This window comes from Saccopteryx leptura, chromosome 5, assembly GCF_036850995.1.
Source record: "Saccopteryx leptura isolate mSacLep1 chromosome 5, mSacLep1_pri_phased_curated, whole genome shotgun sequence".
Taxonomy (NCBI): Eukaryota; Metazoa; Chordata; class Mammalia; order Chiroptera; family Emballonuridae; genus Saccopteryx; species Saccopteryx leptura.
The window spans coordinates 203,277,847-203,302,373 of NC_089507.1; the positions used below are offsets into that span (position 1 = coordinate 203,277,847).

Consider the following 24,527-nt stretch of genomic DNA (forward strand, 5'->3'; position numbering starts at 1 on the left):
GTGTTCAACTTGCCAAGCGCATTCCTGCAAGACTTTTTTTTCCCTCAATTCAGCAACACTTGGGAAATCACTTCAATCCTAGAAGCTAAGTATATCCGGATTAAGTTTGGTTCCACGTAAAAGAAAATATAAAATAGCAGTAGCTTAACCAAGATCGAATTTTGCTTCTCATTCACAAAAATATATGGAACTTGGCAGTCCAGGGCTGGCATGATGGCTTCAAGGTTACCAAGGACCGAAGCTCTTTCTCTGCGTTTCTGTTCCACCATGCTTATTTCATGACTTCCATTTTCAAGGTCTCCTCGTGGTTTCAGAATGGCTGCTTGAGCTCCATCTATCACCGCCATCTTCCAGGCTGTAAGAAGGAAGAGGCAAAAGCGAAAAAGGCTGGTCTTTCAAGTTAAGTCAGCACTTGTTAAGGACCTCGTCCCAGACATCACATACAACATGGACAAGGATTATTTACTCAGCCACACCATCTCAGCAAGAAATATGGGGCACACTCAAATTTGGGTTATTAAAGGAGGGTTTAGCTATTTTTTGCTAAGGTGCAAGCAAGTGTAGCAAAACCACTAGGGATACTGCAGCACCCAAGGTTAGTAACAGTGGGGAAATCCCGACCCAAGACCAAAGAGATGAGGGGAGTGGATGGTTACTGGACACTGACAATATAAAGGGCCTCCCAACCTCAGTTCATCTTTTACCAATCTCCTGCCAGGCCCCCCCATTGGCCAATCCCAGCCCAAAGCCAGAGAGGGAAGTTCCTTGTGGGTGCAGCCCATCCAGGTCAGCTGCCTGCACTGGAGAGTTGAGCAGAGGGAGGATCTGGAAGGCCAGGGCAGACCACTCCCACATGTAGCTGCAAGAGAGTCTGGGAAATGTGGTTTCCTAGCTAAGTGCATTGAAGATTAAAATCAGGACCTGTTGAGAAAGGAAAACAAATATTGGTGGGCGAGCCAGGGTCTTGGTCACAGCAACGATCAGGAGCTCAGTGAGGGGCAGCACCTCTAGCAGGGACAGCGTGGTAGTATGACGGGTGCTGCACAGTGAGAAGGAGTCGTTCCTATGGAAACTGGGGGAGGAGCATCTCAGGCAGAAGGAAAAGTGCAAGAGCTGTGGCCAGAGGGGCAGCCAGCAGGGCCTGGGGAGTGAGCAGAGACTGCCGGGGATGACGGCAGAGGGGAGAAGGTGGGAGGCCAACGGCAAGTCACTGAAATGTCTAGTGCATGCGATTCATGTTTTTAGGGGCTCATCTGGCTGCAGGTGGAAAGAGGGTGGCCTGGGGACGAGAGTGGAATCAGGGAGACCAGTTGTCCCAGTGGGAGATGATGGGGGGGCTGCCGAGAGAGGGGGGTAGATGCAGCAGGTTCTGTTCTGAAGGTCTGCCAGGCAGAGCTTGTTGGGTTGCGAGTGGGAGGGGGCTGAAGGAGAATCAAGGATGACTCCTAGGTTTTTGGCTGAGCTGTTGGGCAGATGGTGGTGCCATTTACAGAGATGGGAGACTGGGGGAGGAGGAACTTTCTTCTCAAGCTTACCACAGACATCAAGCTGCTTTGCCAACAGCACCCACCAGGCTAGGGGCTAGGTGACTTGACTTGATGTAGCCCACCCTGAAAAATGGGCAAAACATGATGGAGACCCCCTCATGGCTGAATAAGTAGCCTCTGCCAAGGGAGGTGCATTGGGATTACAAGTGAAAGAACATTTCTGGGTGGAGCTCCTCGGAGAGGAAATGGCCTCTCTGAGTGTGCCGTTGATTATAAGGGTGGCCCGCCCTTTCCCAGGGTCTCTCTGCTGCCACCCTTTCACGGAGCACGACCTCATCAGAATTTCCTTTCTGAAGCTTCTGCCACCAGAGCCAGCAGAAGGCAGAGGAGAAAAAAAAAATCACTGCATGATCCGACAGCCCAATGTTCATTAATGGAATTCCAATGCTGCCTCTTCAACATCTGCTTAATTCATCTGGGTTTAGGAACCAATTTTGAGCCTTAGCTTTTCATAGCTAAAAACAGAAATTACATTTGATTTGATTTTGCAATATCCAAGAATCAGAAATGGCTTTCCTTTTGCCACCATTGAGAGACGTGGGTCCCAGGAATCCGGGGTCATTGCTCTGAACAGTTGCCAGCAGACAGCAGTGAGCACATTCCAGCCCAAGCTAGGGACACAGTAGAGTCCTTCTGCCCACACGTGGCCTCAGGGTGCTGCTGTTTGTCCCCCAAGACTTTCTCTCACCCTCCTGCTAGGGACAGAGCTATCTTGTTGAGGTCTGATGGCTGTTAAAGAGCTATCCCATGGGCAGGCAGCTCACAATCTGATCCAGTGACATTGTGGGCATTCCAGGGGCACTCAAGGACCAGCTGAGGACTTCCACGTGCATTGCAGCCTGACAAGTGGACACCAGTGGCTGGAGGGCAGTGCAGGACACAGGTGCTTTCCTACCTGTGGCCTGTGCTCAGGGACCTCCACCCCCTGCCCCGGACTGTCCAGCTCAAGGCTTTTTCCAGCCTTTACCAGACTTATAGCCTCTCTCCTCCTCCTGAAATAAAGCCTGCACGTTATGGATCTCTGAACAAAGTTAAGTGGTACTTTGCAGGTTTACTTAGCTAGTCCCTTCAGCTGGAATAGAATCAGCTAAGGGTTGCAAACTCAGTGCCTACAGGGCCAGGCAGGTGCTGCAGATGAAGGAAGTGGGCAGGAAGGGACCGACAAGAACTAGAGGGGGCCCTTCTAAAGCCCCCGTTGGCTTAAACCCAGCTGTTGGCCCATCAAGGCCAGATCTTTGTATTCTTCAAGCAAAGCGTGAAAGCTAGATTGATGTGAACTCTCCAAATTAACAATACAAAGTTAGCAATTATTTCAAGTTTTTAAACACTTTTGAGCAGACCTAAAAATCAAACACTCGTGCAGACAAGATTCTGTCCAGGAGCACGCGGTTCGTGAATCGCGTGTTACACTGTAATTAGGAGCTACAAAAATTTTAATTTTTAAAAGCAAGCATGCATTAAGTGTTTCCATATGCCAAGCAGTGAACTAAAAGCTACCTTTATTTTTATCAGTTAGGGTTCTGCACCCGTCCAGGTGAGAGACGATTGCATTTAGACATAGATTTAGGTTAAGACCCTAAGTTTTATATTTTTCTCCACGTCCCTCCCTCACTGCTTCCCCAAGAAGGGCCAGACATCCCAGACTTTAATTATTTGCATATAATTTTAAGAAAACAAACATCAGAAGGCATCACTCCTTAGTTACCCATCAAAGCCAGTGTCCCTGCGCTGTCAAGGCTGGGGGGTCATAGGAGTTTGGGTGCAGGGTCCAGCTCCCAGCTGACAGAGGCCTCTAGGGCAGAGGGTGGATATGAGTCACCTTAACCCCAGGAGGGGCAAAAACTGGGTCGTGTTTTGAATCTTGAAAGCCCCTAGTACCTGCTGAGTCCCCGTGGGTAGCGATGGCTCTAACCCAGACCTTTAAAAGAACAAATTAACTCATGGTTTCCTAAAATGCCCAGGTAATTCACAAGACCATCTCAGGTGACAGGTCAACAAACATTGATTTTACAACTTATGAACTCCTTTTGATATTCATTAAAAAAAAAAATAGATGATTAGCCCATCAAACCCAGAATTTCACATACTGCAGTGGCGTGGGTTGAGATTCAAGCTTATTTTTTAAAGTCACTATAAAGCAAAACAGCAAGTAAATAATAGCGCAGTCATAAAGCAGTTACAGAGTGGGTGGGTAGCTGGGTCGTGGGGGAAGCACCACGTTCCTGGCCAGCGAGTGGTTTGGAAACCGAAATTTAAGCACCATCACCAGGGTAGGGGTGGGGCTTCCCAGGCCCCATCAGCGTCAGCGTCACCGTCACCTCACCGTCACCGTCACCGTGAGGTGTCAGGGTGACTTCACCCCTGGCCCAGCAAGGTAGGAAGGTTTGATCACGGAAAGAAACCCAGTCTGTTTTTGTGTCCGTGTCGCCAGGTTTATGTTGGACACAACAAGTTTGAGTTGGCTGGCTGGGCTTTGTTTAAAATATTGAAAACTGGCCTTTTGATTTCTGTGTGGCCCCATCCTCCAGGTTGCTCCCTCCCCCCCACAGCTGTTCGCCTGCAGTAGGGCTGCACTGGGCAGGGAGGTTAGATCATATGTTTTCGTGTTCCAGATGTGGCTTTACGGTGCCTCCTCGCCACGGCTGTTTTAATAAAGCAGATTACTGTTACTGTCCCCAAGGGGAAGCTCAGCATGTAGTGCCGCTTATGTACAGATGCCACAGTCATTTCATCACATTGTTACCGTGTGCTTTGATAGCGGATCAACACAGTTCTCCTTCAGCGGGCTTATTGGGGCGGAGTGAGCGCGCCGAGCACGCACGCACAGGGAACTACTTACTGGTCAGTGGCAGCCAACCACTCACGTCCTCTGAAACTAGTGGGATGGAGATACACGCACTCGGAGCCCTTGGTTTTGAGCCCACTGAAAGTAAGAAAGTTCTAACAGGCTGTTTGCTTTTTGCCAACACAGCATTCGGGGCTGCTGACTACAGGTGAATTTATTCACCAGGTGGTGGCCTCCTTGCTTTCCAGAGGGGTCTGACAGGTTGGGTGGGCAGCCAGCTTTGTCCTCACTGCAGCCTCTGGAGACTGAGAGAGAGGCTGCAATCTCATTCCTAGCTGCTTCCTCCTTTGTCTCATTGTTTGCAGAGAGCTGGCAAAGGGTTGATTCTGCCTGGATTGCCCTGGCTTCGTTTCTTCAGGAAGTATTTATTGAGCACCTACGGTATGCCAAGCACTGTTGGAGGCCGGGGCTGGGCGATCCTGATACTCTGAGCTGCAGGGGAATGAAATGGCACGCAAGATAAATGCATAAAAGTAGATTATGTGTTAGATAAATGTCAGAGCTGAAAAGGTAAAATGAGGAAGAGGATGTGAAGTGTCGGGGGGGGGGGGTTAAAATTGTGGATATAGTGGGCAGCGAAGGCCTCACTAAGAAGAGCACTTTTGAGTGGAGACAAGAAGGAGGTGAGGACACAGGCCACGGAGGTGCTGAGGGAAAGGAGTTCCAGGCTGGAGGAACAGCATCGGCTAAGGCTCTGAGGTGGGATTAAGGTGGGGAAGGTGGCCAGATTTTGCAGGGCCTGTGGGTGACCACAGGGGCTTTGTTCTCAAGTGAGTGGGGGGCACGGAGGGTGCTGAGGAGAGGAGACATCCTGGCTGCTCCATGGGGAATAAACGGCCTGAATCCCATCAGAAGCTGTGACCTGAGTCAGAGGAAGAGAAGGGAGTGCCTTCCTGGGGAGGCGGCCATGGGCTCTGGTTGTGGAGGTCCTTTGAAGAGTAGCAGGCTTTACTGATGGATTAGATGTGGGAACGGAAAGATAGGACCAAGTAATAGCCAAATATATTGCCTAAGTAACAGGAGGGAAGGGGAAGAGCTATGAGAGGGCCATGAGGGGATGGTGACATCAGGAGCTCGGCTTTGGTTGTGTGGCACCCAAGAGGTCTAACACTTCTTCTAAGTAACATCTCTGGGTAGACAGCTGTGGGGTGCACCATGCCAGTGCATGCCAAACGCCAGCCATCCCTCATCTATTTCACTTATGTATGTGCCACCTGTGCTGCTATTTACTTATTTTTAAATAGCTGTAATTAAATATATATATATATATAATATATATATAGAACAGGATCCCACTACCTAAGTGAGAGAAGCTTGTATCACTTGCCCTAAATGGAAGAAAAGTAAAACTACATGATCAAATATACTGCTCACAAAAATTAGGGGATTTTTATCGCTTCATATTCATTTTGAAGTATCCCGTAATCTCTGTGAGCATTGTATAAGCTAATCTGGTCACCCACCTAGAATCCAAGCGGGTGGCCAGTGCCCTCCCTGTCAAAATGGAAAGTGTGGAGGTGTTAAGAATCCTTTCTCCTGGAGTTCACTAGAAGGAGTGAACAGGAGTCACTTTCCTACCACCAGTGCCCCTGGTGTTGGTGATGGGACACTTTGCCACTCTCACTGCTGGTGTGCCAGCTAAAGTCAGCCCGAGGACTATTCTGAACACTGTTGTAGCCAAGAGTTGATTAAGTACATAGGGACCTTTGTGAACTTCCTCAGTACAGTGTCATACCTCCCATGTGACATAAACTGAATGTCTCCTAGCATGACCCCCAGCACCCATCTCTCCCATCAGACGAGCCTGGGTTTGAGTCCTACATCCCACTTCCCCAGCTCTGTGGCCTTGACCAGTCACTTAACTCCCCACATTCAGTGTCTTCTTCTGGTAAATGAGCTGTTGGAGAGGATTAAGTAAAACTATGCATGTCATGTGCCCAGCACAGTATACACAGCCAACATTCAGCCAATGACAGTCGCCACATTAATAATGATGATGATGAGTGTTGATATATAGTGCCCCACAGACAAGGTTTTACCTGTCTCAACAACTAAGTTACATTAGAAGTTGCAAAACCAAGGCCTTCAGGGACCAGGCAGGTAATGTAGATAGGCAGAGCTGGTGTGAGACTATAGGGAGTGCTGGGGAGTATGGCCAACTAGAAAGCACATGATCTGTTTAATGGTATTTAAAGTCAGAACTTTAAAATTCACTGCACAAAATATATATACACATATGTCCATGAACACAAACCAGCCTGGGCTCCTGAGTTATTTGAAAACCCAAAGAGTAAGGTAATTTTTTGATTACTGTAGCCAGGCACTGTTCTGGGCTCGTGAATATTCCAGTGAACAAAGTAGGCCTACGTCTCTGCTCCTGTGGAGCACAGGCAGCAGGTCCAGTGGATCCACAGGCAGCAGGCAAGTAGGGAACTAGAAGTGACTTAGGGGCCCAAGGGCAGTAACTGCTGTGGGGAGAAGTGAGGCAGCAAAGGGAATGGGGAGGGCTGGGGGAGGTCTCTCTGAAATGTTTGATGTTTGGTCAGTAACCTGAAGGAGGCCAGGAGAGAGCCCCCCCCCCCCCATGGAGGGCACCACTCAGGTCAAAGCCACGAGGCGGAAATGTGGCCGGTATTCAAGCTGGGGGTCTCAAGGGCATGACCTTGATAGCTTGGTTTATGGTAAAAAATTCCAGGTAGAAGGAATGGATTGGCCCGCAGAAGACTGCCTGGGATGCCCAGGGGCCAGGTCCCCAGGAGCAGCCTGAGACTGATGAGGCCCCCGGATTCTGCTAGACCCTGAGACAGGGACCCTAGATCATGCCACACTCCATTAGGGTCCAGCGAGTTAGCACCAACTGGCTGAGGGAAGCCTCAAAATCCCCACTTCCTCCATTCCCTCCAGTGGGAGATGTCACATGTGGTAGGAAACTGTTTATTACCGCCAGCTACAGCTGGGACCCCTGGGGACTTCTCACCAGGGCATGTGGCCTTGATACAGATCTGTAAGCAGTGCTGGAGCCTGACGAGTCCTGTTCAAACACAAAGCCCAGTTCTTTCCTCTACCCACGGGGTGCAGGGTTGGCCAGGAGGCTCAGGAAACACCTGGCTCCAGGAGGGCACCCCTTATAAAGCCACCTCTGCCAAGCTTGAAAGGGCCGGCTTTGCTCTACTTACTTCAGTCATTCAGTGAGTTTTTCAGAGCGCCGGTTATATATTCCTGATGTTGGGAGGCAGGGACAGACAGCACCTGGATTACCTGGAACTCTCAGTCCAGGAGGAGAGGTAGATTATAAACAGGTAAACAAGTGTTAAAAATATGCATTTCAGTAGGAGTTTCATGCTAAGAAAAAACATACACTAGTGTGATAGGAAGCAAGCAGAGTGGAGGTTCCTTCGGGTAGAGAAGAGGTGAGGAGGTGACCTCTAAGTTGAGATCTGAATAATGGAACAAACCAGCCAAAGCGAGAGTTGCAGGCAGAGGCAATAGCAAATGCAAAGGTCCTGGGGCAGGGATGAGCTTGGAGCATTTGAGAAACAATGAAGAGGCCAGTGTAGCCAACTGAGCCGGGGGTGAGGAGAGAGATGAGGTCAAAGAAACACTGGAAGTGGGTCAATGGGGGAGAGGGCAGGTCTTGAAGAGTCTTTTAGAGACCACAGGAAGAAATTCGGTTTTTCTTGTAAGTGTGGTGGGAAGCTATTGGATAGTTTTATGTGTGAAGAGATACAATCTGTGTTTGCCTCAGGGAAGCTCTAGTTGTTTCCTTCTGTATTTGGTAGAAAAATGGAATAAAGAGCTATATAAATCTCCTTTTCATTCTTAGCCTTTGGGGACAGAGTGCTGAGGGGCCTGATTGGTTGTTTTCAGGTCTATAGGGGATTCTTGGTGATTGGGATCTCAGCTTCCCAGCAAGAACCTCAAGTGCCTGGTGGATGCTCTAGTGCTTTCCTATTGCTGTCCTGACAAATTTTCCCAAACTGGGTGCTTTAAAACAACAGAAATTTACTCTCACAGTTCTGGAGACAGAAGTTCAAAAGGAGGGTCTAGGCAGGTTTATGGTTCCTCTGAAGGCTCTAGGGGAGAATGATTCCCTTATCTTTCAGCTTTTAGGGGCTCCAAATGTCCCTCTGATCTCTGCCTCTGTCTTCATGTGGCCATTCCCTCTGTGTCTGTGTGTCTTCTTCCTTCTGTCCCTCATAAGGATATCTGTCATTGGATTTAAGACCCACCCATCCAGAATGATCTCACCTCAAGGTCCTTAAGTGTGTCCTCAAAGACTCTTTTTTCCAAATTAGGTCAGATTTCAAGGCTTAGGACCTGAACATATCTTTAGGGAGTGGGCTATCAGTCAACCCCCTACAGACCCTAAGAACTGCAGGGAAAAGGGAAAGACCTGCAGGTGGCCACAAAAGGGAAAGAAAAAATTACTATTTCCATTAAAGCTACTGAGTGTTTGGGTACCAGCCGTAGGATACAGTTACGCATCCACTCTTCACACAGTTATTGAGCACCTGCTGTGTATCACACACTATGGGGGACTGAGCATGGAGCAAAGCTCCTTCTTTGCCCTCGTGGGGCACAGCAGTGAGTGGGAAAGCCCCTGCCCACAGTGGGGATTCTGCACACGTTAGTTTCCTCTCCTTCCTGCATGCCTTACTCTGCTGACGGCTTCGTTGGGAAACAAGAGTAGGCATGAAGGAAACCACAGTACCTGGTGGGGTATAATTAAGCCCTAATAACACATGCTACATGTATGATAAGAGCTCAAGGAAATTAGAAGCCAGAGTGGTCCCAGAGGGCAAGTAGAAGAGGCATGGCTCTACCACTGGGTTGGATCTGGGGGGGGAGGGGAGTGGGAGGGGAGTTCCAAGCCAGAAGGACCGTGGGCACAGAGGAGGCAAGCGTGGTCCATGGCTGATGCACAGCATTTTGGCTGAGATGTGCTCTGAGAGCCCGTGGGCCAGGGGCTTGGCATGACCAGATTTCAATAAGAGCAAACAATTCTTGGGAAGGTTCCAAACAAAACAAAGTATAATCTTCCCTCAGTTTAACTAGTGATTGCTTCTATAAAAAAAAAAAAAAAAAATCAGTGTATATTAATATCCTGCAAAAAAGATCCTCTGTTTAATGTAAAAAGCTCTGTCCCAGGTTCAGATAACTTATAAACAGGTTTTTACTTACACCTCATAAACACACAGCGAGTCTGGGGGCCCAGGACGCTTCCTCATGGTGAAGGTCCATCCCACAGTGTCCTGCTGGCCACTGCCCACTAATGCCAATAGTGACACCTCATCTGTCCCAGGAGATTTCCAAAATGTATCCCCCTCCCCAGGAACGGGGGTGGGGAGGACACCCTGTTGAGAGCCACTCAGCGCCCTCCCAGATTGTTTTGTGCCCTGTCGGGGCGCACGGGTTAGAACCCGCTGGCCAGCGTCTCACCTCGGGCTCTGGTTGCAGGGTCCATGCAGGTGATGAACAAGACCCGGCGCATCATGGAGCAGGGCGGGGCGCACTTCATCAACGCCTTCGTGACCACGCCCATGTGCTGCCCCTCGCGGTCCTCCATCCTCACGGGCAAGTACGTCCACAACCACAACACCTACACCAACAACGAGAACTGCTCCTCGCCCTCCTGGCAGGCGCAGCACGAGAGCCGCACCTTCGCCGTGTACCTCAACAGCACGGGCTACCGGACAGGTAAGGGAAGCCGCCAACGGGGTGTCTCTCCCCGTGTTGCCCCTGTATCGCGAGGACCACCCTAGATGACTTTGGGCAGTGCATGGACACCTTTTCATTTAAAAGTTCTGCACTTATTTCTGTATATATTAAATAAATATTAAATAAATGCAGATTGGTTTGCCTATAGTAGTGATAGAAAGTGACCTTTTCAAAGGAATTTGATTTTTTTTTAAAAAAGGGAGTTCAACTTAAAATATGAAATAATAGGACAGAGAGGGGCCAGAAGTGCCCATGCATGAGTTTGTGTTCTCCTCGAATGATGATGTGAAAGCCATCCGGGACTGATGTATTGACTTTAGTCCATTAATATGGAAGAAGGTTCCAGAACATGGGCTGGGGGACGGGCATGAAACTGGTGTGGAGAATGGAGAGCATGTGCAGGGATTGTGTGGCCACTCGAGAATGGCCCAGAAGTTGGCATGGCGATGGACTGTTTGTCCCACTTGACTGTCTCCCCTGCCCAGTGTTGCATCCCGGCTGAGAGCGAGCAGGGCTGCCTGTCTGTTTACCTTGGAGGAGGTACTTCGGTGGCTTCTGAAGACTCACCTCCCTGGCTGGCTGCCTGAGGCAGAGGCACAGTTACAATCACTCACCTCCGACACCATTGCACAATCCTCCAGACTCGATTAATTTGGTTTGCTTTAATTAAAAATAAATAGTCTCCACCTTGGCTAAGGAGCCAAGTTGTGAAATCAGATATTGTGGCGTGGGTGTTGCAACTCCAGGAAGTGGAGTCCCAGTGACCAGGTGCTTGTTTGGGTGGAAGTGTCACGAGGGAAGGATTGATGCCTTTCTCAGCTCTGCTCACAGCTGGTGGCCGGGCTGCTGCCCTCAGTGACAGGGTGTGGCAGCAAGGATGCGTGGGAGTGGGGAGCCAGCTGGTGAGGTGTGTCTCAGAATCACCCAGAAGGCGGGTCCTGCCAAGAGTACTAGGAAGGCTGCGATTGGAAACATATAACCATATTGATCCTGGGTCTCAGCAGAAAGCCATGTGTCCGAGTTTACCAAGGACCACGTGGATATAGATGAAGAGAAGCAGGACAGGGGTGGCTACAGCAAACCGGGGGCACCAACCGAAGGGGCGTCTGCCCCTCAAGTCCAGATGCAGCAGGTCATTCACTGCCATTTCATTTTATTGTTGATGAACACGCCATAGGAACTTTTGTTTATATCAATTAGCCATGGTGAAATCAGATTCATTGTACATTATTTCTCTGAAAATTGCAGAACCTATCAATGACATTAAGTGAGGACTTACTGTAATTATAGCTGTTTGTGCTAAGGGTTGCCAACCTTCAGATATTTCTACTCCGAATTTTTTTTTTTTTTCCTGAAATCTGATTTTTAAAATGTTGGCAAAACTCAATGTTAACTGTGGGCCAAACAAAACATGTCTGAGGGCCGAGTTGTAGCTCACAGACCCCTTTTTACAACCTCTGGCTGAACAGCCTGGCTAGAAACCTTTAGCTTTGGATCCTAAAAGTGTTCTCAGCAACCCCCCTCATATGACAGCCACAACAATGGCAACCCAGGAAAGCGATTTGCCAAGAGTCCTAAAATGAGATGTTTGTGGCTTCATCAAAATGGAAACAAAACTATGGGAATTCAAAAGAGGTATGGAAATTGCATCTATCACATTGAAAGGAAACACATATCCTGCAATATCTTGGGGGGGGGGGGGGTGCGGCTCATGGTTGGGCCAAAGCCTAGTGTTTCAGAACCTCACAGCTGGCACAAAGAAAGGAACTATCTCTCAGGGGCAGTGACTAAAGCTGATTTCCCAAACTTATCCTTGAATTTACAGAAATCATCAAAAAGCTGTTTCCCCAAAGAACTAACTGCTTTCATCGGGCCATGCTTAATTCTCCTACCCTCAGTGAAGACTGGGAGCATGTCAAGTGTAAATTTCTGTACACAGGACATTTATGTTTTTTTGTAAAACTGTCACTGGAAATTTTATTTGTTGTATTTAGAATGCCCCTATATACAAGGAACCCCACTTCCACCTGACTTTCAGAACTGAGGAGCCTGCAAACGTTTTTACTTTGAACTGGTGTGAGTCCGTGCTGAAGGCCTGTTTCCTAGGCTACAGACGAAGGACTTGTTCCTCATATACGCCTAGGGGAAAGTCCCCGGACCTTTGGCAGAAAGTGCCGCGTGTGCATGCACGTAGACCTTCCCCGCTTCTCACGGTTAAACCCGCCAAGAAGCGATCCCTCCTTGAACTGGTGTGTTCCTAAGCATTGAAGAACAGGACTGTGTACCCTGTAGACTTCCCCTTTTTGCCCTGGCAGCTAGGAAGCTCAGATTTGAGTTTTCTATTAAGTTGCTGTTTAAAGTGAGAATATTTTAAAGCTATCACTACCTAATATTAGTTATGTTAGTCACTGTTATTTTATTGGGGAAAATGAAAAAAAAAGCTATACATGTAATGAACTCAAAATCTCTCTTAAATTAATTTGGCATATATTGACTCTCATTAGAAAAATACGTTTTATTTCCCCCCAAAACCAGTGGTTAACTAGTCTTGCTGAGTCTTTAGACACATTAAATCCTGCATTCTGTGGGTGTCTAGGGCAGTTGTGAGTTGTATTTAAGTTTTTGTACGAGAGACCCAAGATAGCATCTCTTTATTACTGTCTCAGTTAAAAGTCCATGCTGCTTTAGTAGGCCTGATCAGATTCAAATCACCTCTTTTTTTATTGAGATATACATAATTGACATAACAGTATACTAGTTTTAACTGTACAACCTAATGGTTCATTATTTGTATATATTGCAAAATGATAACCACAGCAAGTCTAGTTAGTGTCTCTCACCATAAGTGGGTACAAAATTTTGTGTGTGTGGTAAGGACTTTCAAGATCTATTCTTAGTTTTCTAATATGTAGTACAGTGTTATTAACGGTAGTCAGTTATTAACCCACGTGATGCGTTACATCCCCATGGTTTGTACCTTTTGACCGCCTTCATCCATTTGCCAAGCCCCTAACGCCCTCCCTTTGGCAACTATCAATCTGTTCTCTGTATATATGAGCTCAATTTTTCTTTTTTAGATTACACATATAAGTGATATCATACGGTAATTGTCTTTCTCTGTCTGACCTCTTTCACTTAGCATAATGCCCTCAAGTTCCATCCAAGTTGTGTCAAATGGCAAGATTTTCTCTTTATGGCTGAATTGTGTGTTTGTGTGTGTGTATGTGTCTATCCATTCATCTCTGGTGGACACGGGTCATTTCTATATCTTGAGTAAATAATGCAATGAACACAGGGGCGCATACATCTTTTTGAGGCTGTGTTTTCATTTTCTTTGGATAACTACCCAAAATTGGAATTGCTGGATCATACAGTAGTTCTATTTTAAATTTTTAGAGGAACTTCCATAGGATTCTGTTTTTCTGTAATGGCTGCACCAATTTGCATTCCCATAAACAGTGCACAAGGGTTCCATTGACTCCACATTCTCACCAACACTTATTTCCTGTCTTTGTTATAATAACCATTCTGGCAGGTATGAAGTGATATCTTTCTGTGGTTTTGCACTTTCCTGACAGTTAGTGATATTGAGCATCTTTTCAAGTACCTATTAGCCATCTGTAGGTCTTCTCCAGAAAAATGTCTGTTCAGATTCCCTGCCCATTTTTTAATCAGAATGTTTAGGGGGGGGGTTACTATTGAGTTGTGTGAGTTCTTTAAATATTTTGGATTTAACCCCTTATCATATATATGATTTGCAAATTTTTTCTCACATTCAGTAGGTTGCATTTTCATTTTATTGATGGTTTCCTTTGCCATGCAGAAAGTTTTTAGTTTGATGCAGTCTCATTTTTTTCTTTTACTTGTATTGCCCTTGCTTTTGGTGTGAATTAAAAAAAAAAATTTGCCAAGACTGATGTCAAGTTATAGTTTCAGGTCTTACATTCAAGTCTTTTTTTTTTTTAAGCAAGAGAGACAGAGACAGAGAGAGGAACAGAGAGACAGATAGACAGGAAGGGAAAGAGATGAGAAGTATAAATTCTTCATTGCAACACCTTTGTTGTTCATTGATTGCTTTCTCATATGTGCCTTGGCTGGGGGCTCCAGCAGAGCAAGTGACCCCTTGCTCAAGCCAGCGACCTTGGGCTTCAAGCCAGCAACCTTTGGGCTCAAGCCAGCGACTACGGGGTCATGTTTATGATCCCATGCTCAAGCCAGCAACCCTGCACTCAAACTGGTTAGCCCATGCTCAAGTTGGAAGAGCCCATACTCAAGCCAGCAACCTTGGGGTTTCAAACCTGGGTCCTCTGCTTCCCAGTCCAACATTCTATCCACTGCACCACAGCCTGGTCAAGCTGTTCAAGTCTTTAGTCCATTTTGAGTTTTATACGGCATAAGCAACTGGTCCACTTTCATTATTTTGCATGTGGCTGTCCAGTTTTCTTAGCATCATTTATTAAAGAGACTGTCCTTTCCCCATTGTGTATTCCTGACTCCTTTGTATAAATTAATTGATGATATATGCATGGGTTTATTTCTGGGCTGTCTATTGTGTTTCATTGATCTATGTGTCTGTTTTTATGCCAACACCATACTGTTTTGATTAATGTAACTTTGTAATATATACCTAGTTTGAAATCAGGAGGCAAAATGCTTCCAGCTTTGTTCTTTCTCAAGATCGGTTTGGCCATTCAAGGTCTTTTGTGGTTGCATAGAAATTTTAGGATTGTTTGTTCTATTTCTGTGAAAAATGCCATTGGAGTTTTGATAGGGATTGCACTGAATCTGTAGATCACTTTGGGTAGTATGAACATTTGAACTATATCTTCTAATCCATAAGCACATAACACCTTTCCATTAATTTGTGGCTTCTTTGGTTTCTTTCATCAATGTCCTAACAGTTTTTAGTGTAGAGGTCTTTCACCTCCTTGGTTGGATTCATTCCTAGGTATTTTATTCTTTCTGATGCATTAGTAAATGGGATTTTTTTTTTTTTTTTTTTTTTTTTTTATTGATTTTTTTTTTAGAGAGAGAGGAGTGAGAGAGAGAGAGAGAGAGAGAGAGAGAGAAGCGGGGAGGAGCAGGAAGCATCAACTCCCATATGTGCCTTGACCGGGCAAGCCCAAGGTTTCGAACCTGTGACCTCAGTGTTCCAGGTCAACGCTCTATCCCACTGCGCCACCACAGGTCAGGCAGTAAATGGGATTTTTGTCATTGTTCATTTCACTTCCTAATATTATAGTTTGCTATTAGTGTATAGAAACACAATGAATGTTTGCATATTGATTTTGTATCCTGCATCGTTACTGAATTTATTTGTTCTAATAGTTGTTTTGGGTTTGTTTGTTTGTTTGTTTTTGTAGACCTTGAATAGCCATTCTTTAGGGTTTTCTATATATTGTATATAATACCATATCTGCAAATAGTGAGAGTTTTACTTCTCTTTTATTTGGATGCCTCTTATTTTTCTTGCCTAATAACTCTGACTAGGACTTTCAGTACTATGTTGAATAAAAGTGGTATACCTGGCATCCTTGTCTTGTTCCTGATCTTAGTGTAAAAGCTTTCACCATTGGGTATGATGTTAGCTATGGGATTGTCATAAATATATGGCCTTTATTATGTCAAGATATGTTTCATCCATACTCACTTTGTTGTGAGTTTTTATCGTTAATGGATGTTGAATTTTGTCAAATGGTTTTTGTGCTTCTAATGAGATTATGATTTTTAGTTTTCATTTTATTAATGTGGTATATCACATTGATTGATTTACAGATGATAAACCATCCTTGCATTCCTGTGATACATCCCATTTGATCATGGTGTATGATCCTTTTAATGTATTGTTGAATTTGGACTATTTTATGGAGGATTTTTTCATTCAAAGCTCATCAAGGATATTGACCTTTTCTTTTTTTTTTTTTTTTTTTCTGAAGCTGGAAACAGGGAGAGACAGTCAGACAGACTCCCGCATATGCCCGACCGAGATCCACCCGGCACACCCACCAGGGGCGACGCTCTGCCCACCAGGGGGCGATGTTCTGCCCATCCTGGGCGTCGCCATGTTGCGACCAGAGCCACTCTAGCGCCTGGGGCAGAGGCCACAGAGCCATCCCCAGTGCCCGGGCCATCTTTGCTCCAATGGAGCCTTGGCTGCGGGAGGGGAAGAGAGAGACAGAGAGGAAGGCGCCGCGGAGGGGTGGAGAAGCAAATGGGCGCTTCTCCTGTGTGCCCTGGCCGGGAATCGAACCCGGGTCCTCCGCACGCTAGGCCGACGCTCTACCGTTGAGCCAACCGGCCAGGGCCTTTTTTTTTTTTTTTTTTTTTTTTTAAATAATGTTTTTTTTTTATTATTATTCATTTTTTTTAGAGAGAAGAGGGTGAGACAGAGAGAGAGAGAGTAGAGACAGAGAGAGAGAAGGAGGGAGGAGCTGGAAGCATCAACTCCCATATGTGCCTTGACCAGGCAAGCCCAGGGTTTCAAACCGATGACCTCAGCATTTCCAGGTCGACGCTTTATCCACTGCGCCACCACAGGTCAGGCTCTAGTTTTGATATCAAGGTAATGCTGGCCTCGTAAAACAAGTTTTAACATGTTCCCTCTTCTTTCACTTTTTGGAAAAGCTTGAGAAAGATTATTCTGATTTGAATGTTTGATGGACTTCATCAGTGAAGCCTTGTGGCCCTAGACTTTTGTTTATTGGGAGGTTTTTGATTATTGAGTCAGTCTTCTTTGCTAATAGTCATTGTGTTCAGATTTTCTATTTCTTCATTATTTAGTCTTAGTAGGTTGTATGTTTCTATGGGTTTACCCATTTCTGATAGTTGTCAAATTTGTTGGCCTATAATTTTTCATGATACTCTCTTATGTTCCTTTGTATTTCTGTGGTATTACTAGTTGTAATGTCTCCTTTTTCATTTCTGAATTTATTTGAGTCCTCTCTGTTGTTTTCTTGGAGACTCTAGCTAAAGGTTTGTCTATTTAGTTTTTTATTCAGAGAATCAGCTCTTAAGTTTCATTGATCTTTTCTATTGTCCTTGTAGTCTCTATTTATTTCTGTTCATATCTTTGTTATTTTCTTTCTTCTACTAACTGTAGGCTTCATTTATTCTTTTTTTTAGTTCCTTGAAGTGTAAAGTTAGATTGTTTATTTGAGATTTTTCTTGATACAGACACATTATGCTATGAACTTTCTTCTTAGAACTGCTTTTGCTGCATCTCATAAGTTTTGGTGTGTTGCAGTTTCATTTTCATTTGTCTCAGGGCATTTTTTTCCTCTTTTGTTTTTTTTTTTTTTCTTTGTTTGTTCATTAGTGTGATTTTTAGTCTGCACATATTTGTGAGTTTTCTAGTTTTCTTTTTGTAATTGATTTCTAGTTTCCTATCATTGTGGTAAGAAAACATGCTTAGTATGATTTTGGTTTTCTTAAATTTATTAAGACTTAATTTGTGACCTAACATAAGATAAATCCTGGAGAATATTCCATGTGCCCTCAAGAAGAATGAGTATTCAATTGCTTTTGAATGGAATGTTCAGTGGATATCTATTAAGTCCCATCTGCTATTATGTGTTGTTTAAGGCTAATGTTTCCTTATTGATTTTCTGTCTGGGGTCTATCCATTGATGAAGATGGGGTGTTAAAGTCCCCTACTATTGTATTGCTGTCTATTTCTCCCATTAGTCTATTAATATTTGCTTTATATATTTAGGTGCTCCTAAATTAATCAGAGACTTGACTACTTTCTATTTCTCCTTATTTCCCGTTGATGAAAAATGAAATCACATGAGCACAGATGATTACAAAGGAGCCTAGGAAGCTTAATCTTTATTACGGGTTGCCAACTGCCCAGTTAAAAATTTTTTACTATGGGAAAAGAAGAAAATGACTACTGAGGAAGGATTAAAGTCACAGACACAGTAACAGTTCTCAACCATTTGTGTGTGTGATACCCTTTTGAAGACAGGAAGTCAGCCTGGACTGTGGAAGACTGGAACTGGAAAAATGTTCCTTAGGTAGACCAAGTGTTGACCAATAGTTCATATAAATAGGTTTTTAATATATTTAGTTAGGTATTTTATCTTGAAAAAAATGAAATTACAAAATTTTGAAAATAACTGTATTTTATGTTACATCAAACAGCACTTAACAAAATTTAGGTTGTAATCATGATTAATGGGTTGATTATTTCAACAAATTGATGAAGTGTCAGTTGTTGGTGGGGTATAATTTGTCCAACAAATTTAAATGATATTCTTTACTTCATCTTCATTTTTCACAGCAGAATCATAACGAGTCATTTTGCAGAAATTTTGCGGATTCTATCAGTTTTCCCAAGGGCCTCTCTTCATTCTTTGACATCTGAATCTTTCCCTGTGAAGTGTTTATTACCTTACCATCATTTTCAGTGGTTTCTTCTTTAATTATCTCATAGCCCAGATTATTGTTTGTCAGTAGATTTGCTGATGCTTTGAGCTGTCTTTCAGCATCACTTTAATTAATCTCCCAAACCTTGCATCTTTTATAAGACTTGCAATTTTATCTTGCAGTGATCTTGCTTTGTGCTATACTACCCCATGTTTGCAATAGAAATTGGCAAAGAATGAAGTGAGAGAGGCTAAGTTTAAGCAGGATAAATATCAATTTGTTCATGGATATTTCTGTGTGTTGGCTTCCTCTAACTCTGGGGACTTGGATCAGATGTATAAATACCCTTGAAAGGATAAATTGTATCCTTATATTTTACAAAATGTATGTTGTCATCTTTTAGCATACTTACACTACCCTGACTGTGCTCACTCATACACCCACGAATCAAACTTATATAGTGTGCTTGGAATGAAATGCCTCCCAGCTCTTTGCAGAGTCGTTGAGAGCAAGGGTTCTGCCTGGGTTTTAGTACTGGCTCGACCACTTTCTAGCCAAATGAATTTGGACCAGTAATTTAACTTCTTTGTCTTGGTTACCACAACTAAGGATAATAGTGGTACTTAGCTCATCGAGTTTTGTGAGGATTACATATGTTGAAGCAGTGATACATAGTAAACACTTAAGAAATGTTAGCAAGGTGATGATGAGGGTTTGCACAAATAGCACAGCATCACACCACCCCCGCCCCCCAGACCAGTATTCTGATGGCTGTCACAATATGTTACTCAGATGGTAGAAGTAAGTTGTACACACGCATCAGAAGGTGACTGCATGTGCTCAACCTCTCTGGTAATCAGTGAAATGCAAATGAAGCCAACAATGAACTATCACATTGCCCCCACTGCCATAGCATGTATGCAGAGGTCCGGACACACCAGACTGTTGCAAGGATGTGAGAAAAAAGGAAGTCGCATACACAAGAGGTAGGGAAACACTATTGGCACCTCCACTTTGAAGAGCAATTTGGCGGTATCTGGCAAAGCTGAAAACGTGAGTATCCTTCCGTTCAGCAGCTCTTCTCTGGCTCTTATGCCTCAGTTCTGAGGAGGTGCTATGTGAGTTCTGCTTAAGCAAAGACAGGGCACTTCCAGGGGGTGGCGTGGCTGGTAGATGGCCTTCGATCCAAGCCACAGAAACCCCAGCTCTAAGTGATTTCAACAAGATGCTGAATGTTTTTGCTCCCTAAACTGAAAGGGTAACAGGTGGCCTTTAGGTAGAGGCAGATTCCGTGGTTTAACAGTACAGTATCACGATTTTATCATAAAGCCTGAGGTCTCAAAATCTGGCTGGCACTTGCCGGGGCTTGGTGCCTCTTCCCAGATGGCCAGAGTGGTGAGATGTTTTCTGACTGGACCACAGCCCAACCCATGAACCAATCATTGTGGAGAGTAGATGGGATGAGCCAATTAGCTTAGCCTACGCACCTGTTCCTGGAGCAGCAGGTGGAATCAGGGTCCCCCCCGACAGCTGGATCCCCAAATAGAAATGGAGGGCTGTCAGGAAGGATAAGGAGGAAAAACCTACTGCAGTGGCATCATGAATTTGCACTAGAGGGCTGTTGGAGGGCGGGGGATGTTCCAGTCTTTTCTGGTGAGTTAGACAGGAGAGCTCATTTTCTTCTCCTTAAGGTAATGCTTTCTCCTCCACATTGCCGCCTGAGTCTGGTGATTCTGAGTTTGTTTCCCCGCCGTCTGGTGCAGACTTCTGTAGAGATGTGAGCACTGGTTGGGAGCCTTCTACTCACCCCTCATCCCATTCTAGAATGCATGCTCCCCCACCCCCATCACAAACCCAGACCGTGCGAGGGCCCCAATGGGAGTTGTTTCCAGATTTGGCCCCAGAACGCCAGTTGTTCTCACTCTTCTCGTACAAAGCTGGGGACGGAGATCCACTGAGCGCCTGTACTGCTTAGCTCTCAACCTGGGCAGCCACCCTGACCTCTAGGGGCAGGGGAGGGGGCTCTGTGCTGTGATGCCTTGGGGGCAGGACACATCGGGTGCTGGTGGAGGCTAGGGGGGCATCCTGCTGCCCCTTCACTTAGGAGGGTGGAAAGACTTCTGGGCATTTGGGCATTCCCAACGAAAGATCGCTGCTGGTGTGCGAAGGCAGGTGTGTGTGTGTAGGGGGCGGGGGTGGCGTGTTTTTCCCCTGAAGTGGTTTCAGTACTGCAGAGACATGAGGGCTGGAGCTGGTGGCCTCGCCCTGCCCTCTACCCACCAGCATCCAGCTGCCTCCTTCACGTCTCCCCGCGGAGGTCTCCCCAGCGTCTCACGCCTGTAAGCCTGTCGTCGTGTCCAGAGAGACTTTTTGATCTTGTCCTGCCATCCCCAGGTGCCTCTCACTGTCTGCCCCTTGGCAGCTCCAGTGTTCCAGTCGTTCAGGCTGAAACCTTGCTGTCACTCTTGATTTTCTTTTTCCTTCCTTTCACATTCCACATTCGATCCATCTGCAAAACCCATCCGTCCACTCTGCCACCATCTCTCGCCTGGACCACCGCCCATTCTCCTCCTGCTTCTTTCTGCCTGCAGCCACCGCCCCCTGGCCACCCCCACAGTCACCCTAGGGTCCTAAGTATCTGCCCCTCTGTCCCTCGCCTCTCGACTGCCTCGCGTCCTGTCCCCTGCCTCCATCACTCCACTCCTTTCTGCTTCTCCAACACACCAGTGACACCTGGAACGTTCCCCCCTAGGGGATTTGGCACTTATCCTTGCCTTTTCTGGAAACTTCTTCCCCTACACATCTGCGGTCCCTGCTCACTCACTCCCCTCAGATCTTTGTTCAGATATCACCTCCTCAGAGAAGCCTTCCTTGACTCTCCCACTCAAAAGCGGTTCCCTTCTCCTTTCTGTCCCCTCCCCACTGCTTTACGTTCCTTCAGAGCTTTGGTCACCATTTAACATATATTTGTTGTCCGGCCTCCCCAGTTAAACCAGGTCCCTGGCCTGCCTTCCCTGTCTGCTGCCCTGGCTCCTGCGTTATCCGTCTGTCTCCCCGGCCCTTCGCACCACTGAGGCATTCTGCCATTTATTTCCTGATGGTCTTGCTTCTGAAGTGTCCGCTCCAGGGCAGCGGGGCTGCTCGTCTGTCCCCCAGTATCCCCATGTCCGGAAGAGGGCCCGCCTCTAGTAGGTGCTCAGTGAACCTTTGCATGTGTGTGGATGAATCGTGTCTTTAATCGCGGCCCCTGCCCTCCCTCCTCTTTCCCAGACGCCTTTCTCCTCTCCCGGTTCTCCTCTCCCCACCCCACCCCCTGCCACCTCGGCCTCTCCTTTTTCTTCTTGGCCCTTCTGCACGCACAGAGAAGAAAGGCCTTAGCTTCCTCCTGGGACGCCTCCTCTGGGACCCCGGTGCAGCTGTCCTGACTTCACAATGGCAGCCTTCTCTCCGCTTGGCCTTCCTCCTGTTTCTGCCCTCCGCTCCCTTCCTCTCCCCGCGAGTGTGCACAGACGCAAGGGCGCGTGCACGTGCGCACACGCGCACACACAGCTAGCTGCCTTCTTCTCTCATCCAGCTGCCCCTCTGCCTGCCCTCTCCCCAGCCTGTGGGTGTCATAGCAGAGTGTCTCATTCTCCCCATGAAGGGGACCCACCTCAAGCATCAAGAGACCTTCCCTGTTCCTCTCCTGGCACCCAGGACCCCAGATTCCCCAACATGAAAGTCTGGGCATCAGCAGGAGCCGCACAGCCCCTCACAGGGCCCAGGCCGGCCCAGGGCATAGATAGGAGGCGTCCGTAAGAGGCGTGCGTTAGTCACTGCCGTGCACGTCTTCAAGCTGAGTTTCTTTAAACTCCAATTTGATAGTCACTGCCTTTCCCCAAGACCTTCAGATTTCAAAACAACATGAGTGCAAGAATGCTTCTAACTCCTTTGTGACCTTAGCTGAATCTGGCCCCCTCTGGGCTTCAGTTACCCAGGGCCTTTGATATGACGTCACCCTGAAGATCACGTGGCCAGTGCCCACAAACATGGGTGGAGAGGAGAGGTTCCCGGCAGCTGTGAGAGGAAGGGCCACTTGGGAAGAGGAAGAAGGTGGTTTTGAGTCACAGCTTTTCAAAAACTGGGTGTGAGGCTGATAGGGCAAGATTTCTGTTTGTACCCGGACAACACTTTCCAGCACGCTCTCTGCCCAGCCCGTCAGCTGGGGTGCTCGCTTCCCGTGGCTGCTTTAGCAAAGCACCACAGCCTGGTGGCTCTAACCCAGCAGCAATGTATTCTCTCGCTGTTCTGCAGGCTGGAAGCCCGGTGTCAAGTGCCCCTGGGGACACACGCCCCCTGAAGGCTCCCCTTCCTTGCCCCTTCCAGCTTCTGGTGGTTACTGGCAGTCCTGCTCTTCCTTGGCTTACGGCTGCATTACTCCCCTCTCTGCCTCCACCTTCCTGTGGCTCTACCCGTGTCCCTCCCTTCACATGGTCCTCTTCTTTCTGCATGTTTGTGCCCTAACTTCCCTCTTCTTGTAAGAACACCAGTCACTGGATGAAAGCCCACCCTGATCCAGTAGGACCTCATCTTAGCTTGATTACATCTGCAAAGATTCTATTCCCAAATAAAGTCACAGTCACAAGTACCCGGGGTTCGAACTTGAACGTACATTTTTTTTTTTTTCAGGGACACAGTTCAACCCACACCAGCTGGATTCTTTCACACACACCACCTTCACACAGTCCTCACAACGGCGTGTTCACCTCCGTTAAAGCTGCGGAGGCTGGGGCTGCACTGGAGGAAGCCCTGCAGGCAGGCGGGGACTCTGAGCACCAGCTGCCCACCCTTCACCCCCGCTGTGTGTGGCCCGGAGTGCGGGGCAGTGCGGGTACCCAGCCCATCAACCCCGTATGTGCTTCAGGGGGCATTAAAATGACCCTGGAAGTCAAAATAAGTGAGAGGCAAGACATCTCTGTCGGGTGAGGTAGAAATCCTATCTGCCAAGCTGCAAAAGGCTTTGAGGGTGTTTTTAGGGTGGGTCTGTCTGTAGTCCCTTCCCTGGTGTTAGCTGTGACTCCGCTGAACATTCTGGTAGAACTTAGACAAGAGCTTCTGGGACCCACACAGGAGCCACCGGGAGCTTTTTAACTTTAATTTGAAATATATCAAATTTAAAATCTCATGTCTCGGTCACACTAGCCATATTTCAAGCGCCCCTAGGCACACATGGATGCCAGGTTGAACGGTACAGAGAACATTTCCATCATCACGAAATTCTATTGGACAACCTTGGAACGGAGTATAATTCAAACAAATCTTTTTCGAGGGGGTTAGTATATTCCCACTAACCTTTGAGAATATAATAATATTGTAAACAATTAAAATGAAGTTATTACTGAGCATTTACCAGACCTTGTGCCAGGTACTCACACAACCTTAGGTGGGGGTGCCACCCCTCCTGTCCCTGTGTTCCCCCCTTATCTCTGTGTCCCCCCCTTATCCCTGTGTCCCCCTTATCTCTGTGTCCCCCCCTTATCCCTGTGTCCCCCCTTATCCCTGTGTCCCCCCCTTATCCCTGTGTCCCCCTTATCTCTGTGTCCCCCCTTATCCCCGTGTCCCCCCTTATCCCTGTGCCCCCCTTATCCCTGTGTCCCCCCTTATCCCTGTGTCCCCCCTTATCCCTGTGCCCCCCTTATCCCTGTGCCCCCCTTATCCCTGTGTCCCCCTTATCCCTGTGCCCCCCTTATCCCTGTGTCCCCTTATCCCTGTGCCCCCCTTATCCCTGTGTCCCCCTTATCCCCGTGTATCCCCCCTTATCCCCGTGTCCCCCCCTTATCCCCGTGTCCCCCCTTATCCCCGTGTCCCCCCCTTATCCCCGTGTCCCCCCCTTATCCCCGTGTCCCCCCTTATCCCCGTGTCCCCCCCTTATCCCCGTGTCCCCCCCTTATCCCCGTGTCCCCCTTATCCCCGTGTCCCCCTTATCCCCGTGTCTCCCCCTTATCCCCGTGTCCCCCCTCTTATCCCCGTGTCCCCCCCCTTATCCCCGTGTCCCCCCCCTTATCCCCGTG

General features: G+C 47.0%; 1 protein-coding gene across 5 annotated transcripts in view; it reads left to right on the forward strand.

Moving 5' to 3' along the window:
- Nucleotides 1-24,527, forward strand: part of SULF2 (sulfatase 2) — a 106,844-nt gene that overhangs the window by 35,727 nt on the left and 46,590 nt on the right. For all 5 annotated transcript variants that reach the window (XR_010751761.1, XM_066387603.1, XM_066387602.1 and 2 more), the window contains exon 3: nucleotides 9,850-10,089. Coding sequence is in view for 4 of the 5 variants with exons in the window: in XM_066387603.1 (XP_066243700.1) it covers nucleotides 9,850-10,089 (240 nt within the window). In the remaining variant the exon portion in view is untranslated. The remainder of the gene's footprint in view (nucleotides 1-9,849; nucleotides 10,090-24,527) is intronic.